The sequence below is a fragment of the Penicillium atrosanguineum genome (genome assembly GCF_028827265.1).
Source record: "Penicillium atrosanguineum strain IBT 20685 chromosome Unknown utg000003l_segment0_segment0, whole genome shotgun sequence".
In the NCBI taxonomy this organism is placed as follows: Eukaryota; Fungi; Ascomycota; class Eurotiomycetes; order Eurotiales; family Aspergillaceae; genus Penicillium; species Penicillium atrosanguineum.
In genome coordinates, this window is record NW_026623135.1 from 2,952,857 (window position 1) to 2,971,069 (window position 18,213).

The following is an 18,213-nucleotide window of genomic DNA, read 5'->3' on the forward strand; positions in this document are numbered from 1 at the left end:
CAGGTAGTTTAAAGCAACTTAAAGAGGGTGGCGATTCATCAAGTCTCACCAGCTGCACCAATTTGGAAGCCCACTGGATTCCCAATCCATCAGTGCCCAGTCAAGTTGATTAACGTCAACGTCGGACTGAATACTTCCATTATGACCCGGCCCAGCTCCTGCAAATCCATCCAGCCCTCCACCGTATGGCAAGCCATAGCCATCAAATCCAATAGGCATTGGTATGGGCATGGTCATATCATCGATTTTTGAATAATCATGGGACTTACCATCGTTGTTGCTTGTACCTTCAGAATTACCAGGCTTTTTCGCCATATCATTCCAAATGTAAGACACAATTCTCGGAGGCACTGGAGACTTCCCTGACTGCTTGATTGCTGCCTGACACACCTCCCAAGCCGGAAGAACCAGTCTGGTGAATATTGTGAAAAGTGGATTGTTAATGGGCCGAGAGACATCGAATCGAGCTTCGAAGTTATCACTCATCGCTTCCCAGGCCTTCTCAGCTTGGCCGTGAGTGGGCCGCCTTCTGAAGTCTTGTAGCATGTGGATATAGGCGGGGAGCGGGAAATGGAAATTCAGGTGCCAGATGTATCCTTTAGTAAGAGGCGAAGTCATGATCTTAGTATCACCTTCGAGCATCTCCATTGCATAGAAGACAGCAAAGTCACGCTGCCTTTCGGTCTGCTCTGAAGATGACTCCAAAATCCTCGAGTAGTGTTCCACAAGCCGGCATTTCGCAATGTAACTCCTCGTTGTCCAAATGGTCATGAAGTGAAGTGGATTTTCTGCATTACAGAACTTGAGGTATTTGTCCTCGATCATGCTTTCCAAAGCATTCAATTCACTGTCTTCAGGATTGAAGCGCTGTTGGGCATCGCTGGCACCGGAAGCAAAGCTTGGAGTGTGAAAATCGAAATGGAACTTAGCATGGCGAACAAACTCGCGAAGCTCGCTGCGTACAACAACGAAAAGTGCCTCGCTCGATGTGTTCATAACAAGCGGGGGCCTTTTCATTTCTGATCGAAGATCAGAATCGTTCACATTGAGAGGGGTTTTACAATCCCAGGCAGGAGCCAGTGCAACGTTTCGGTAGTCAGCTAATTCACCGATGCGAGTGTCGAAGAGTTTGAATGACCACCAGAGTCGCCGAGCCATTTCCGCTTCGAGAGGGTTATGCTTTAAACAAGCTGCCTCGCTATGAATCCCTATGCGGTGTGCGATTCGTATGGCTATGCCAAGCATGGATGACATAGAGCGAGGATCTGTGCTGCGTCCGATGGACACAAGGAAGAGATAAAACGCAGTCAAGCATTCGCGTTCACCGGTTCGCAGATACCCACAATTCAGCAGGGCTTGCTGACAACCAAATTGGTATTTCGTCAAGAGCTCTTCCCTTGATGATTCAAAAGCAGTTTGGCATTCATCGGCCGTAAGACTCATGATAGCAATGGAGTATATGCCGAACATGAGTGCCTCAAGAGTGGAGCTGATACAAGAGAGGTTGCTGGCTGCTTTAATTAGGCGACTTTGCAGACTAGTTGTATGTGTAACCTTGAGCAAAGGGTCGATATTGTCCAGGTAAATCTGCCAAAGCCGAAACAATTGCACTGGCTCGGGGTGAAGAGTAGAAAGCTCGACTGCTTTCTTGCGCGAACCAAACAGAATAAGATTATCCTGATCAGCAAAAAGCTGATCCCATGCCCTCTTCAGTCCATCCTGGGTCACCTCGTCATGTGAGGATTCGCTATCATTCGCATTTTGTGGGAACTGTCTCGTCATCAGTATAAAGAGGTTGACAATTGAACAGGAAATAATCGTACACCTTGTATTGTCATAGCATGCCAAAAATTCCTAGACTAGTTAGCAATATGCAGATACGCATGGAGAAGAACCTTACATACTTGGGTTCACGTGGTCCTTTAGGTTTTTCAGATGTCGACAGAGATGAAGGGTCTAGGCTCAGCGAGTCTGGTTGCTCATCATCTGTACCATGACCACTTGTTCTACTGGGAGACTGGTTACTCCGAGAGGCGCCTTTATGGAGTGGATCGAATGCGACCTTGTTCCGGCGGAGTAGATCCTCATACTTGCGGATCCGCTCTAGAAGTTCTCGCTCGGGAAATCGGCGCTTTCGCTGCCGCGGATTCAGCGCTGCTGGGATGCATTCTACCTTGAACTTAAGGCAGTTTGCACAAGGAAACTTCCGATCACATTTGACTTTGCGTTGTTGACAGAGCACGCAGGCAAGGGAACGTCGTGAATCCGAAGATCGAGAGGATGCTAAAGGCGGGGCAGATTGCGGGCTAAGCTTGGAATCGGGAGACATACTTGACATATTGTCGATATCCCGATATCCGAGGGTCACGCAGAAGAACCCGCTGAATATTCGCTGATAAAGAGTCCCGTGTCGTATGGAAAGAAATCCTAAAGCAGGGGAATGAAGTTCGGGGAATCCTAAGACCCGAGAGGTGAGGCAATACCAGGTCATGTGACTCATCGGGGGTTTCTAAGACCCGAAGAGGCAACGATTTCTGACAGCGATTTAAGTAAATATAAAGTAGACCTTCTTCCCAGAGTTCGAATTTTTGATTTTCTCATCCGTTGAAACCAACTCCTCTTTATTCAAGTCGATCAATTTTGGCTGGCTACCCTCTTGCATCTATACACGTACTGGACCCGTCCATACCATGTCTTCTCCACTAAGAATCGCCATTGTCGGTGGTGGTCCCGGTGGACTAACCGTTGGCCTCCTGCTACATCGGCATGGAATCAAATCCACTATATTTGAGCTCCGTCAAAAGCCCACCGACGAAGAACTGGCCAAGCCTTCCGGCATGCTTGACCTTCACGAGGAATCCGGCCTTGCTGCCATCAGGGAGTGTGAGCTATACGATCAATTCCTCCAGCTCACGGGCGAGTGTTCAGAGGCACAAAAGGTCTCCGATAAAGATGGCAACATTATACACGAGGACAAAGGAGAGCTCAGTGAACGGCCGGAAATCTCCCGCCACTCTCTCACGAAGCTTTTGAGTTCGCATGTACCAGCCGAAAACATCAAATATGGCTGCAAGCTCTTCTCAGCCACAAGCGTAACTGTGCTTAATGGCACTGAGACAGAACTAGACTTTGGTCCCAACGGCAAAAAGCGGTTCGATTTAGTAATCGGTGCCGACGGAGCATGGTCCCAGGTTCGCAACATGCTATCAGACATCAAACCTCAGTACGCTGGAACACAGAACATTTCCCTCACTATTCGGCACATTACGGCTAAATACCCACATCTGGCAGACTTTGTTGGACGAGGTAGCTTCTCCGCGCTTGGCTCCCGACACGGCGTCATGTCTCAGCGCGGGCCGCAAGACTCAGCTCGCATCTATATCTTCCTGACAACACCGGATGAACACTTCTCCACATCAGTAGGACTGAAGGGTCGCCCTGCTTCAGCTGCAAAGGAGCCTCTTCTGAACAATGACGAATTGCTCGGATGTTTTGGTACTAAGATCAAGGAGCTGGTTACGGTTGCATGCGACGAAGAAACAAAGGACAACCCAGGCGCCGCACTGGATATCAGGCCACTGTATACGTTGCCAATTGGTGTTTCATGGAATCACAAACCAAATGCAACACTCATCGGAGATGCTGCACACTTGATGTGTCCCTGGGCTGGTGAAGGGGTCAACCTCGCAATGTGGGACTCGCTCTTGCTAGCCCATGCCATCATTAAAGCTGACAATATATCCAAGGATGGAAACGCCTCATTCCAATCCGTGCTGGGACCATTGATGAAGGAATTCGAGGATGAGATGTTTGTGCGCACAAAAGAGAAAGCGGAGGAGACTTATAGCAACGGCCAGATGTTGTTTGGAGAGGACGGTGCGGCGGCTTTCAGAGACTTTTTCCAAGCAGCATATGCTCAGATGAAGGGAGAGGAAAGCTAGACGTGTTTGAAGAAAACCAAACCGACATCATCTGCTAGTCTTGATAGAAAGCGCTCATTTTTGGTTCCGATTAGTTATAGACCTAAGTAAATAGCATGTTCTTCCACTACACGATGTTGGAATATACGATGAAAGAGACATCATGGTGTTTTGCTTTTCCGCTACCAATTCGTCGGCTTATGTTGGGCCTTTGTCATGCATTGCGGTCCTTCCATGGTCAATGTGACTTCCCCTGCCAGCCTCTACGGTCATGTTAGATTTGAGCAAGAGACTTCAATGTTGAGCTCGAGAGCTGGGCGCATATTTCTACTAAACATTATGACTTTATTGGCGCCCGATTCCCTTCCATAGTAGTGCCGAGCATGTTAGTTGTATGCCCCAGGCCACAAGTGGGGCACAAGGCACAGTGCGCAGTGCATGCATATCCCCAACGCTCCACACCAGCGTGGCCTCAGCTATACCTGGTCGGACAGTTGGCAAAGATGACTCATAGACAAGGATAGCACAGAGATTCCAGTAGGCTAAGCTCAGCTTGGCGCTTCAAGATTTCGCTAAGGGGTGCTTTGACCGATGCACGGAGGATTTGGTAGCTGTCAGTGGCGCTTTGTTTCTATCTATCGAAATAGATCCGATTCGTATTAGAATGTTCTGATCACCAATGAAAGATGAATGGTCTAGGCAGTCTTCCAGTCGGGGTTACCGAAATGTGCATTTGTTGATCACTGGTCAGTTCGTATCTCTATAGCCATTCAACGTTAGGTAGGGATATTTTGCCACCTATATCCTGTCAGGTGGTATGGTGATTGAAAGCTGCCCTGTAATTGTGAGCACAGCACAGAAACAAGTTTTGCGGAAGTGTGCATAATTATTGTCAAAGAGACAAATAATGACTGGAGCCATGTGGATGTGGCTGTGGCGGTCATGATCACGTGCATGAGCTCTGGAACGCGCTGCCGGGTCGCGTCCTCATCCCCAGCTCTACGTCCATCCAATACTATCCAATCCTTACTTTCGCATCCGTCGCATGATGATGACCGATTGCCTCTAAGAATATCCAAATACGTCAGACCCACTTGAACCCCTCCAATCCACGCCTAGCCAAGCACCCTTCGCATACCGCAACGCATCCCTCGTCAAAGAAATGGCCACCGACTACAGCAAAAAGACCAATGCCGATCTGGTCGAAATCTTGAAGGCCCGATCCCTTCCCCACACTGGAAAGAAGGCCGACTTGGTTGCCCGAATCCAGGAAGATGATGAGAAGACCTCGTCGGCTCCTGCGGCGAAGACCGACGCTGCAGAGGACGTGATTGACTGGGATGACGATGTTCCCGCGGAGAAGCCATCTACCGAAGCTGGTGCCAACGCCATTGCTGCTGGCGGCAAGGGTCCTGTCGCCAACCCCGTCGCTGTGCCGAACCAAAAGCTCGATATCGATCCTGCTACCACCGAAGAGCTCAAGGTGGAATCAACTGGCGCTGCCGCCGAAACTGGCGAGAACCCCGCAGCCGCCATTGAAGTCGAGCAGAAGCCTGCCGTCGATTATACTAAGGGTCTCCCTACCACCGATCTAGAGGCGGAGCTGGCGAAGCGCAAAGCTCGTGCTGCCAAGTTCGGCATTGTTGAGGATGAGGAGACTGCTGTGAAGGAGGCCGAGAAGCAGCTGGAGCGCGCAAAGCGTTTCGGCGCCGGTACTGCCGAGTCCACCACTGACGTTGGCGTCAAGGGCCTTGACGAAGCTCTCCCTGAGAAGTCCCGCAAGAGAGGCCGCACCGAACAGGGTGGACGCGGAGGCAAGCGACGTGACCAGGGCCGGGATCAGAACCGAGGCAACCAGGGCAATCAGGGTAACGCGGGCCGCCAGGGCAACCAGAACCGAAATGCCGGAAACAAGGGTAGAAACGGCGGTGGAAACAGGGCGCCGAGCGGACAGCCGAAGAGCTTCAGTGAGCAGGATGTCGCTGCGATGGAAGCTCGCAAGAAGCGTTTCACAACCGCCGCTTAGATGCGGTATTTTACTCTTGATGTACACCATATGACATGGAATTTCCTTTTTTTACATATCGGGATCTTTACGGGCGTTCGTGCTGAGATGGTATCTGGGTCAATCAGTCAAATCGAATTATTTTACACCGATGATTCGGCGATCGTGTTTATCAGTAGCCGAGTTGTGCTACGAATCGTGTAATCGAAACAGCGAGCACTTATCAGTAGCACACTTGATAAGTGCAAAGCGAGAGACTCATCTCGCGGCTCGAAGACCCCGCGTGCGCAGTCAGCTGAAAGGTGCATTAGCCTCTGGTTCCTGCAGCGTGGCCGCTGACCAGAGTGGCTTCCACACGGGACCTCCGACAGCCCCTCCAGATCGGCGCAACAGGATCGACGAACCCATTAACGCCATAGAAGTCCCGTGTATTGCCGTGGGACTCAAGAAGTACAGTATGAGAAGTGCTGCCGAGAGTCCACTAATGTGCTCGGGACCCTTTCTCTCGAAACAGTTACCGCCGGTCTCCACATGGTACAGAGCTGCTGCAGCGAATCGGGGTTCACCAGTCACTTTTTTTAGATGGTGGCTGTTGGCACTAACAAGTCAAGAAGCGGCAACGACGTCAATGAGAGCGCAGAAGGGCGGTATTGCTGGGTCGGTGGACCCACGGAGTACCTGTGCCCAGACCAACCCCACTGTAGCAGTCTCGAATCGGGCACAACTATAGACTAGGGACGAGTCACTGACTTGATTAGACATCTCACTGGTTGTATCTCGAGATGAAATGATTGCGCTTTTGGGACAGACGCAGAACCCCACTATGTCTATGTTTGGAGCCATTTTAGGGCCATTTCTTGAGGCATCCCTGGTTGAATGGTTCGGGACGGGCCTTTGTACCAGACTCTGGATAACGGCTTGAATGTCTTAGGTGAGACCTGTCATGTGCATTCACCTGAAGTCTTCTGGCCTAGTACGGAGAATACATCACATGGTCACGAAACACGTCTACTTCTGGTCAATCTAGTCACGTTACCATGAACGCACGATGCAGAATCTGCGGTACCGTGCACGACCCCTGGCACGTTGGGAAATTCTCCGAGCTCGTCTATAGTCACAAATTTAGGGGAGGGGTGGAAAAAGCAAAAACGCTTTTTGGGGCGGATCGACAGTGCAGTCAGATCGAAGTCGGCGTCCCCGATCGATGAGTTGTCAACGAGGCAACTCAGACGCGGTGTCCTATACGCTCTACGCTCTCTACGCCCAACTCTGATACGACATCTACAGGTACCGAGGGAATCCGCTTCACCCACAGCTGATTCCACGTTTGCAAGGTATTCGCAGGATTCGTGGGATTGAGGCCCATCCAGAAAAGGCAAGACGCGGGAAGTGCCTCTCACGCCACGGCTGCAGCCTGTCGTGTTGTATTCAATCAACTCCGTTGATAGCCATCCGATACCCAGAACACCGGGGTCCAAGGTTTCACCGGGGAAGGACTCACAGTGGCCGGCTTCGATTCCCCATGCGGGCTTCCGTGCGCGAGGCCAGACAGGAGCGTGATAGGATTGAGTTTGGTAGTAAGGCTTTCTGGGGCCGTTGGCACGATCCCGTCGTTTTTTCCAGTCCAGGCGCTTCCGCCCTCGACTCGTCACAGTAGTCACAATTCGTACATCCAATGACTGCCTCCGACTCCGGCTTCTCTCTGTACCGAGACCGCCGTCAATCGCACAAACCTATGATGCCACTTAGTCGTGTTTGATATGCTTAAAGAGGCTTTTTTTTCAATCCCCACACAATGAGAGGGGGAATCCGAGTCAGCAAATACAAAAACTCCGTGTCTCGGTTGACTACGCAAGATCCCTGGTCTTTTTTTTTTTCTGATCTTGAAGTTTTTGCCTTTTACCGCCAGGTGTCTATTTTTTGTTTGCATCATTTTTAGACGTTGGGCTCGTATGGAGCTACCTCTGACGTGGCCGAGCTAGTTGAAAATCTTGAGATTCGGTGCGCCACTGCTCCAGACTGTGGCGAAGCAGCTGCGATCAGCCAGAGTTGGTGACCTTCCATCTTTTATCTACCTGACACCTGCTGTTTCTTTCGCTCTATTCATTCTGCATAATGCCCGGTTAATATTTATTAAGTTTATCGTTTTATAGTTTGCGTTAAATGCCTTTTGAGATACCCTTATCGCGAACTTGTTCCCCACTTCGTTTCTATTAACTCTTCCGTCCTGGAGACAACAAACTACACTAAGTAATGAGTTTAATGATGTGAGTTGATCTTGTCACTTTTCCTTACAGTTGACACTGATGGACTTTTCTATCTAGTGTCACTCCTTTGATACGTTTATGTCCGCTATGATTACGCTTTTCACGCACATGTACCCACTGGATTATTTGTCTCAACATTGGAGCCGAAGACTCCAACATACGTCGCACCATGTCGTCGTACCATTATAGTGGCCGTCAAATGCCACCAAATGATCCTTTCTCGAAGTTTTCAGAAGTGTCTCAACCGGGGACCGCCAACCCCGGCCCCGCCTATGCACCTCGGGTTCCACGGTCACGTATTGCAACACCAGTCAACTATACGCCCCAAAGAAGTCGTGCATCATCAGTCTCAGCAGCGGAGGAGACTATTTCAGTGGTGGCACCAGTATTTCGACCTGCTAGCCGATCAAATCGCCGTTCATCGATGCTCCCACGCCCAAGTACTGGTGGCTCATTGGCTTCAGTGTCTCCTGCGCCGTCTGTATCCCCACAAATACAGACAAAGCCTATTTCATCGTCACTGTCCACACCTGATATTACCAGTCTACCTCCTTTCCCGCCAACATATCAAGCGCCGCTTCCCGTTAAACGATCCCGCAACGTGCTACGCCGGAGGGCTGCAACAATAGGAAAGAATGCGGAACCAAGTCAATCACAGAAGCTTAGCCTGGTTATTCCACAGTCTCAACCAGATGACATGAAGGATCCTCGATGGCCTACATTTGGGGATGCAGATTCAGCGGGTCCGGCAGTGTCTTCGGCCGGCTCCAAAGAATCGGAAACACCGACAATCGGGCCAGCAGAGCTAGCAAGCCTTCGTACCATCATTGACACTAAAAACCTTCCTCCGCCTGTCACACCATTCTTCCCCTCTGCAAGCACTCCTTCAACCCGCTATTCGGAATCACCTGGGGTATGGAGTCGTGGCTCAACGCCTACCTCGCTTTCTTCATATTCCCCGGGAATTACGCATTCAAGCAAGATTAGCCGATTGAGACAACCTAGTCCTTCCCAGACCCGACTCCCTGTTTTTACCCCTCCCACTGCCTATTCAAGTCCGCTGAGCGCTTCGAGTGACAGGTCAGATGCAAAGTTACCGAAGTCAGCGATTCCTCAAAGATCTCATGGCCCGAGCCCAAGTCCCGGTGCCGGCACCACTGCGAGCTCCCAGAAAAATCCCAGTGCCAGGTCCATTCCTACAAAGATTCGAGGACCTCCTCCGAGCCCGCCACTGAGAAAGTCATCCGTAAATTTCAGTCCGACAAAGAATTCCGATATCGATGTCGAACAGGCCAGGAGAGAAGTGGAGGAGGCAGAACGGGAACTCCTCATTTCTCATAAATCCCCTGCCGCCTTGATCCCTGATCCAATTGTCCCAAAGACCCCGCCTCGACCGAGTAGAGAGGGGACACATCGGTTGGATTTAGAGACATCTCCTGTGATTCGCAGCAACCTGCCATATCTGAACTCTACAGGTCACAAAAGACGAGAGTCTACAGAGAAAGTTCTAGCTGCAGGCAGGCCTAATCTGGTGCCAAACTCATCTGCCGCTACCTCTATGGATTCCGTGCGCCCTAAGGATTTATCGCGAATTCCTTCGCGTGAAGCAGGTTCTCCCGTATTATCTCGCAAATCCCCTAAAACATTGATCAAGGAGCCTCCGAAAGAGAAGACAGATCCAAAGAAAGCTGCCACGCCAAAGCGTTTCGGCATTTTCCCGAAGAAGTCCAAGCCAGACATGGATGATGTCTCCGCCGACCCAACCCGACTTGCCCGCAAAGGCCCGGCCGCAGGAACTGGCCATGAAGGATACGGCAAATATGGCCAACGCGGAAGAAAGTCAAGTGCTAGCAGCAGTGGCACTCGTACCAGATCGACCAGTACAACACGAAGTGGGCCGCAGTCTGTTGCTAGCAGCAAGGGAAGCATGTCGAGCCGACCAGATCTTGCTCTTGACGATTTTCTTTCAAGTCGTTTGGAGCCCGTGTTTATTAGTGGTGGAGGCCTCGACGGCGTGACTCTATCCCGCACCCAGAGCGAGCTGAGCATGAGCAGTCTCAGTGTGACTTCTTCGAACCCCCCACACCAGACACCGCTCACGTCTTCTACTGTTCAATCGACTGAATCATTGGCAACCTCGACTGGAACATTCGGTGACCAGATACTCAGCGAGTCAAGCACTAGCTTGGCTCTCAGTCAAACCAAAAGCTCCGAGAAGAAATCTGTGGTCTCTGAGCGCCAGAAGGCCCCCAAATCACGCATGCCAGTTCCTAGAGGGAAGAGAAGCGGGCTGTATACAAATCACGAAGCTGCTGCAACCCAAACATCTCTCTCAGGTCACGCCTCAAGCTCTGCGCCTCCGCAGAAGCCAGAAGCAACTTCGACTGAAAAGCCCGATCCTCCTGGCCAGCAAAAAGCGCCCATAAAGCAAGAAGAGCAGCAGGCCAAGAAAGGAAAGCCATCTCGATGGAATCTCTTCCAACGAAGCCGCACCAACCAGCCCACCGCTCCGACCCCAACTCCAACACCAGTTTCTCACGCCGCCCAACTTCATGCTGCGATCGCTCCTGTCTTGAATCACCGGTCTGTTCCACACTATGCGTTCGTTGATACAGACTCAGACGAGCTCGACGATATACTCAACAAAGTGGAAGTATCGCCGCCAACAGAAGAAGATGAGGTTCTCGTTTTGCCTACTGTGCCGGCTGACCTGAACATCACGAAAAGGCACCCGTCCATTTTGCTCCCATCCCCGCCTAAACTGCATGGGGAATTTGAGAAAGATGATCGTCCGTCGCCACGTACCGCAATGTTCAACCGCAACTTGGTGGCTCCAGAGCCTGAGAGTAGCCCCGAAGACCGTCGTCCAAGACGGTTAGCATCCGTGGGTCGTATTCCTCCCGTTGTCTCGAGACGTGACCGCCAACACAAGCCTCCCATGCGGTCATTCTCTCGGCCATTTAGCGTTGCTGAGTCTCCGTCACTCATGGCTCCGATTTGGGAGGGCTCCAGCGAATACCCCATCTCCACCGAGTCACCTGGCAAGCTTTTTGCAGGCATCCCGACTAGCCAGTCAATGGATTGGGGATTCGGTTCCAGTCAAGCCTTCAAGAGCCCCGAGAGGACTGCTTTGGACCTCCTGTCTGGTCCGTACTCGAGCAATGAATTTATCCATTTCTCTCCTCGCAACGGGTCTCAGTCGTCTAGCAGCTCGGGAGCCCTGGCGGCAGTTACAGCAGTAGTTCCACCTCCAAATACCGCGCCAACTGAGGATGAGGTCTGGAACGAGTTCGATGATCTTATCGACCATGTTCTTTCGCCCGAGGAGGCAAAGCCGGAAGAGTCAACCGTGCCGGAAGAGGAAAGTAAATTCGAGCTTGCGAACATGGCACACAAGGCTCTGCAGGATGAGTTGAATGGCGAAGTCCCTCGAGAAACCTCGGTCCGTGATAGTGATGATTCTGTTCGTCTTCGACGTTCTCGTATTGTCTCGGCTCTGCACTCGCCTCTCGTGCCCTCAACTCAGCCGTCTAATAGTGATCTGATCTCCAGCTATGGGCATTTCAACGACGACAACATGAATAGCCCTGTTATTACTGTGAAGGCCCCTTTGGATCAGATTCGTGAGCAACAGTCTGAATTTTTACAATCTCTGGCTACGGTTCCGACTCCAACCAAGCCAAAGTCATCTGATCACCGCAAATCCATCCCATGCTCTGCGGAGCGTGATTGGGATGCTGTGACTCGTACAAACATGCGGTCTGCTTCCCTGATGACTAGCCGCTGGTTGTCCTTTGGACGAGTTCTCTTCAGCCCAGCTCACAACCACGTTAAACCTGGAACGCATGGACGGATACTTGTCATCGATGGGCTCGGTAACGACGATTGGTCTTTCTACTGCTCATTAACGTATCCCGATGCCGAGGTATACAGCTTAAGTGGCCGGCCAGTCTCCACTGCACTTCCACATCCCGCAGCATGGCAACCTCCCACCAACCACCACACTGTCTACCACGCCGGACTGCACAAACCACTGCCTTTCCCAAAGGACTATTTCACAGTTGCCGTCTTGCGATTCCCTGCCGCAAGCCCCGAGCATGTCCAAAGCAACATCATCCAAGAATGCAAGCGCGTCCTTCGCACCGGAGGCTACCTAGAAATGAGCATCCTTGACCGCGACATGGTGAACATGGGAGTGCGCGCACGTAAAGCCGTCCGCCGCCTCAAAGAACAAACCTACCTCTCAAACTCAGCCATCAGCCTCAAGCCAACCAGCGATCTCGTTCAGCGCCTCGTCGGCAATCAAGGATTTGATAATCTCCGCCGATGCATGGTCCGCATCCCCGTAGCAGGAATGGTCGTCCGATCGTCTGACTCAACAAACTCCTCCTCCAACCGCTCCCTCTCTGCAACAGGAACCACCGCCTCAACTGGCTTCTCAGCCCCCGCCATCTCCGTCACAACGACAGGAAGCCAAGGCACGAACGCAAACTCCAAACCCTCGCCTTTAGAAGACAACATCTCCTTAGGCGACCTCCTCTCCGACCCCTCCCCATCAGCCGCAAACGACGAGTCGATCGCTAAGATCGTCGCTCGCGTCGGCCGCTGGTGGTATACGAAATGCTACGAAGACCCCGTCCTCCCTCATACCGGCGACAACGAACCTAGCATGTGGAACGATCGCAAGGTGCTGCGCGAGTGCCAGAAACGGGGCAGTGGGTTCCGCATGCTGATCGCCTATGCGCAGAAGCCTAGCGAGCCTAAGCGACGTACTGCCAGTGTTTGATACACTTTTTACTTGATACGATTTCCTTGATGACATAAATGATCTTTTTTGCATGATTTCGATAAATACCCTATCTCTTTGGTTTTTGTTCTTGTTCTTGTTTTCCGTTTGTTTCTTTCTTTTGTTGAAATTTTTCTTGGGGACTGCGCATTTGGAGAGGCACTCTTTGTCATTCAGAACTGCATTGACCTCGCGGTCTCTATTGCGAATAATATATCGTGGCTTTGGGGAGGCTCGGTCTTGGCAGCGTGCATGATGATACGATCTTGATGATTGTGGAACGGAATTTTCATTTTCTTTTGGATGTTCATGCATCCTTGTTCTTTTGTTTTCCATATAATAAGCCGGACTTGATGGAATACTGGATTATATGTTACTTTCTTCAAATAAATTGATTGACATTAAAGATTGTGTTTGAGAAGCCGACGAACCCCCCCCCCCCCCCCCCCCCGCGCCAAAAAAGGTATCAGTTATCAGTGAGATAGGCTTGCTAGTTTGCCTCCGAGCCATAATAAATTTAAAGAATTTATTCGCTTGTGTGAATTCTACTACGGGCGACTCAGAGAGGGCAAACAGCCAAATATTAAAACAATCAAGGCGTAGGTAAAGCGATTATTTAGCGGATTCAATGAGACCACCGAAGGAAATCCCCAAAGGAGATCGAAAAGGATTATGCGACGTATACGTGAGATCTTCCAACCCATGGGTGCATGTGCAGCCATTTTCTACAAGATCAACGTTTTTTGGTCACTGTGGTGACTTCAGGGATAACAATGCCCACCCCCAAGTCCTAGGAACACAGCAAAGACCAAAATGTATAGATTCTTGAGGCTCTTATTTCTAGGGACCGAATCTATGCAAAATCATTTACACCTAGTATAGGGCTTCGGTGAGCAAAAAAGCTATTCTTAAAAAATTTTAAGGGGGCGCTGGTATTGACCGATATGATTTCGATGGACTAGGTACCCATATTCCTTAGTCCAGCGTATGAACGCGCCGTGGCTCGGCTTACGACTCCATGTATGGTCTGGCAAGAGCCCAATCCCTCAATATATGACAGGTCAGACCGACATCGAACATCATTGCTTCTACGGATCTTTCTACCTAAATGAGCATGCAATTGAGTGGATCACACTTGGCATTTTCGTCACGACTTACATGGCAGCCTGCTAAGTATTTACATAAAGAATCAAAGGATATCAAATAGTTCATCGCAATCTTCGGGGACATTGTATAAAGTGAGTCACCCGTAAGACGACTCTAATATGGGTATTTTGGGGGTGCGGCATGGACGGGGAGGATTGACCGAGGGCGTGTTTCACTCATCCTCTCCATTGCTTTGTGCTTCGACGTCGATGCGTTAGGTACCCGCCGAATCGCACTTTACTTTTGTCGGATCGCTCGGGGTTTGTCTGGCAAGCGGGATGATTTGCTCAGTCAGGAAGCAGCCAGTCACGCAGGCCTATGGCTGGAACGAGACATGGCACATGTTCTTGTAACCCATGATGATCTGCCACAAGCTGCATATTTAGGTGCAAATGCATGCATTTGCAGGTTGTTGGGGAAAACCAACAGGCATATCTACCTTACGATTTGGGTTCAGCCAACAGAAAAGCACGGTGGGACATATTTCAAGCCCAACACCAGCCCCAGTCATCTTGTCGGGCTACGCTCACCTCTGAATCTCCTCACTTTTAGTTCTTTAAGTATCCCCTCCTTTCCTCCTCACCTCTCTGTTATTTCTCATTCAATCCATTGTCTCTGACACAATTACATACCATATTATCATTACCAGCACATCGACCATTTCCAAGTCTTCGCTATGGTTATCTTCATGCCCCTCCCCCCGGACGAAGAAATTGAGGCCTTTGAGAATTTGGTTCTCAAGAATAGTTACCGTTTCACCAAGCGGGCTCTGATTCGCGACGCTCTTCAAGGCCCTAGTCCATTCAACCCCAGCGGCAAGAAGACCCTCGCCTTGGCTGGCGACGCGAGTCTCCGCCAAATGCTCGTCGACCAGGGCCGAGATAGAGAAAAATCTCCAGGTAGGGATCCCCTTGTCAAATACTATTTTGCACGTGAGCTAACCATTATTGCCATCAACAGAAGAGATTCAGAACGTCATCACCAAGGTGGCCTCTAATAACAACTTGAATGACCGGGGCATTGCCCTTGGTCTTGACCGATTCATTGTGAAAAATCCGGGTCAGCAGGGTTTTATGGCTGGGAAGAATGTTATGTCTACCACCATGGAAGCCATACTTGGCGCAGTCCATTATGACTCCGACAAAAACGGCGCTGACTGCGAAAACGTGATGGCTGCGCTCGGCCTCTCCTGGTCCGAATAATCCATCGCGGTCCCTTCAGTGGTACTTCCTTGTCATCGGGACATTGGAAGGCCCCGATGAAGGGACAGGAGAGATTCTTTGCAGGGCTGAATTTTTTTCATTCGGCAGTGAAGTGGCCGATGAAGTGACTTGCATGTCACAGCACGATTGAATGAGCCTTGTCCACTCTGCAATGGATCTCCTTTATCCCCACATTGCGGCCTCCTTATAGCTTCATGATTGGGAAAGACTTCATGAAAAACATATTTTAGGAATGGTGGAAGACGGTGGAGGAATGGATTTAAGCTTTCATGAGATAGTCACTTATCAACATTGAAATGAGAAAAGTTGTGGAAAAAGTCTGATCCTCTCTCCGTCTTTTAGAGGAAATCGGCAATACTCCAGCCGTGATCTCAAGCAGTTGAGCTCGGAGAAAGGTTGAGATCCAGCATTCAGCCGCCGCAACACAGGATAGCCCCACTGGAAACTGCCGACACTAACTTACGCCCGCTTCGGTGTGAAACAAACTATGCTCATTTTGGGCCCTTCTAGTTGATGATCCTACGTATTGTTGTTGAAAAGGGTATGTTCGGCGCTTGTGCAGCTAATCATATTCAAGATAAGCCTGAAGGCGTAACCAGGTACAGCAAACGCAATGTACCCATCCTTAATCGGGGGTTTGGTTTGTATTGTGATATTCGTGGAGCGAGCACACGGCGCAACGTCGCCTTCTATTGTTCGATTTGCCATGACGCTAACTTTGATATCTGCGAGGAGTGTCAGAAGTGAGGCGCAACGTGTCTGCACAAGACTCATGAACTGGTCAAAAGAGAAGCGCGAGAAATGCCCCGAGGACCAATATTCGTGATCTCTATGGAGCCACACAACTGCTGAACAAGATATCAAGCCTCCTTGGGATCTAGATATCCTAGCCTCTTATGAGAGCCCTCTTCGTCTCCAAGCATCTATCAATACATTCTTTGTCACGAAGGTTACAATTACTTGCAATTTGGAGAATGACCCGTATTTGATCTTCTCTAGCAAGTGGCGATGTACCCAGACCTATATGGTTCCAATTCGGCAAAAAGGCGGCCAAGTATCCTAGAAAAGAGTTGAGTCAATAGAATCAATGTTCTGCTGGGGAACATCCCAGTAGATGAAGTAATCAACGAATTGAGTACTGAATCTGACCGAACATTGGCATACGTCAAGGCATTCCAGAACATCCGCCTTGGAAGGCTGTGAATCCCCACTTCACGCAACTGCGCCACACGAACCAAACTCCAGGGCTGACCGTCCATGGACGACTTGGCTATTTAAGTCTGGTTGCCCCTGATCCCATCTTCCTGACTCTTCCATACTCCTACCCATCTCATAATGTCTTATCAATATCCCCCGCCAAACCGTGAGTGACCTCATCGCGAACTGCGGGGACTTTGCTGACTCGACCACAGAGCCGCCTTACGGCGCACCAACTGGTCCTCCCCATGGCTATCAACAGCCTCCTTACCCTCAACAGCAATACGGTGCTCCTCAAGGTGCTCCTCCCCAGGGTCAATACGGTGCCCCTCAAGGTGCTCCTCCCCAGGGTCAATACCCGCCTCAACAAGGTTACGGCCACCCTCCCCCGCAGCAGGGCGCATACTACGGTGCTCCCTCCCCGCAACCCCAAGCCGGTTACCACGCCCCCCCCTCAGCCTCAAGGCGGATACCACGCTCCCTCTCCACAGCCTCCATATGGCGCGCCTCCTAACCAAGCCCCCTACGGCCAACCGCCACAAGGGTATGGAGCTCCTCCGAACCAGCCTCCCCCGGCGGTCCCGGCTATGGCGCACCGTACGGCGCACCCCCAATGGGACAACCCCAAGGTGGCATGGCTCCCTACATGGGAGCACCTTCAGTGCCATCACTTGGCTACGTCCCCGGCCAAACCGCACCAGGCGACTTCCGCCCCCAAGCCGATGCACTACGCAAAGCGATGAAGGGCTTCGGCACCGACGAAAAGGCCCTCATCCAAACCCTCGCCCCCCTCGACCCGCTCCAGATGGCCGCCGTGCGCGCCACGTATTCCTCGCACATCGGCCGCGATCTCTACAAAGACGTCAAGTCCGAGTGCGGTGGCTACCTCCGCGACGGCCTCCTTGCCGTGATCGACGGCCCATTGATGCACGACACAGCCTGCGCGCGCGAAGCTATCGAAGGCATCGGTACCAAGGAATGGCTCATGAATGACGTCCTACTCGGCCGATCGAACGCCGACCTCAACGCGATCAAGACCGCCTACGAACGCACCTACCGCCGCCCGTTGACCAAGGACGTGGAAGGCGATTTGTCGTTCAAGACAGCTAGCCTCTTCGCGGCTGCTTTGCGTGCTCAGCGCCACGACGAGTCTATCCCGCCTAACCCGCACGCGATGGAGAATGAGGCGCGCACCCTGCACGAAGCTACCTCGGCACGCATGGTGAACAATGTCACCGAGGTGTGTGCTATCTTTGCACGCTCCTCGGATAACGAGATCCGCGCTATTGACCAGGCCTTCCACGCACGATACCACGCTTCCCTCGAGAAGCACATCGAGAAGGAGTTCGCCGGCCACATGGAAGATGCCCTGCTGCATATGTACCGCACGGCGAAGGACCCTGCTATGCGCGATGCAATTCTACTCGAGGACTGTATGTCTGGCATGGGAACCAAGGATGAGCGCCTGGTCGTGCGCGTTGTCAGAGTCCACTGGAACAGGAACCATAAGGAGCAGGTCAAGCGTGCTTATCATCGTAAGTTTGGAAAGCACTTGATTGAGCGTGTTCGCGGCGAGACTTCGGGCGACTACCAGCGTTTGATGGTTGCTTTGCTCGAGTAGGCCTTTTTTCTCTCTTTTTTTGCTTCCCTTTTTCATGATTTGTCCCGT

The 18,213-nt window shown here is 51.2% G+C and overlaps 6 protein-coding genes across 6 annotated transcripts; 5 read left to right on the forward strand and 1 right to left on the reverse strand.

Annotated features, from left to right (window-relative positions):
* Nucleotides 1-45: 45 nt before the first annotated feature.
* N7443_004546 (uncharacterized protein) lies at nt 46-2,329 on the reverse strand (the record flags this gene model as incomplete). Its single annotated transcript, XM_056884602.1, has 3 exons — nt 46-1,770; nt 1,824-1,854; nt 1,905-2,329. 3 exons carry the CDS (start codon nt 2,327-2,329, stop codon nt 46-48), a joined length of 2,181 nt encoding a protein of 726 aa, XP_056742880.1.
* Nucleotides 2,330-2,690: 361 nt separating this feature from the next.
* Nucleotides 2,691-3,941, forward strand: N7443_004547 (FAD-dependent oxidoreductase; the record flags this gene model as incomplete). The annotated part of the gene is made up of 1 exon (XM_056884603.1): nt 2,691-3,941. The coding sequence occupies one exon, from the start codon at nt 2,691-2,693 to the stop codon at nt 3,939-3,941; it is 1,251 nt and encodes a 416-aa protein (XP_056742881.1).
* A 1,141-nt stretch (nt 3,942-5,082) lies between these two features.
* N7443_004548 (SAP domain-containing protein) lies at nt 5,083-5,946 on the forward strand (the record flags this gene model as incomplete). The annotated part of the gene is made up of 1 exon (XM_056884604.1): nt 5,083-5,946. The coding sequence occupies one exon, from the start codon at nt 5,083-5,085 to the stop codon at nt 5,944-5,946; it is 864 nt and encodes a 287-aa protein (XP_056742882.1).
* Nucleotides 5,947-8,361: 2,415 nt separating this feature from the next.
* Nucleotides 8,362-12,978, forward strand: N7443_004549 (uncharacterized protein; the record flags this gene model as incomplete). The annotated part of the gene is made up of 1 exon (XM_056884605.1): nt 8,362-12,978. The coding sequence occupies one exon, from the start codon at nt 8,362-8,364 to the stop codon at nt 12,976-12,978; it is 4,617 nt and encodes a 1,538-aa protein (XP_056742883.1).
* Nucleotides 12,979-14,800: 1,822 nt separating this feature from the next.
* N7443_004550 (DNA-directed RNA polymerase I and III subunit RPAC1) lies at nt 14,801-15,326 on the forward strand (the record flags this gene model as incomplete). Its single annotated transcript, XM_056884606.1, has 2 exons — nt 14,801-15,023; nt 15,085-15,326. 2 exons carry the CDS (start codon nt 14,801-14,803, stop codon nt 15,324-15,326), a joined length of 465 nt encoding a protein of 154 aa, XP_056742884.1.
* A 1,356-nt stretch (nt 15,327-16,682) lies between these two features.
* N7443_004551 (annexin) lies at nt 16,683-18,165 on the forward strand (the record flags this gene model as incomplete). Its single annotated transcript, XM_056884607.1, has 3 exons — nt 16,683-16,710; nt 16,760-16,981; nt 17,111-18,165. 3 exons carry the CDS (start codon nt 16,683-16,685, stop codon nt 18,163-18,165), a joined length of 1,305 nt encoding a protein of 434 aa, XP_056742885.1.
* Between the last annotated feature and the right edge of the window lie 48 nt (nt 18,166-18,213).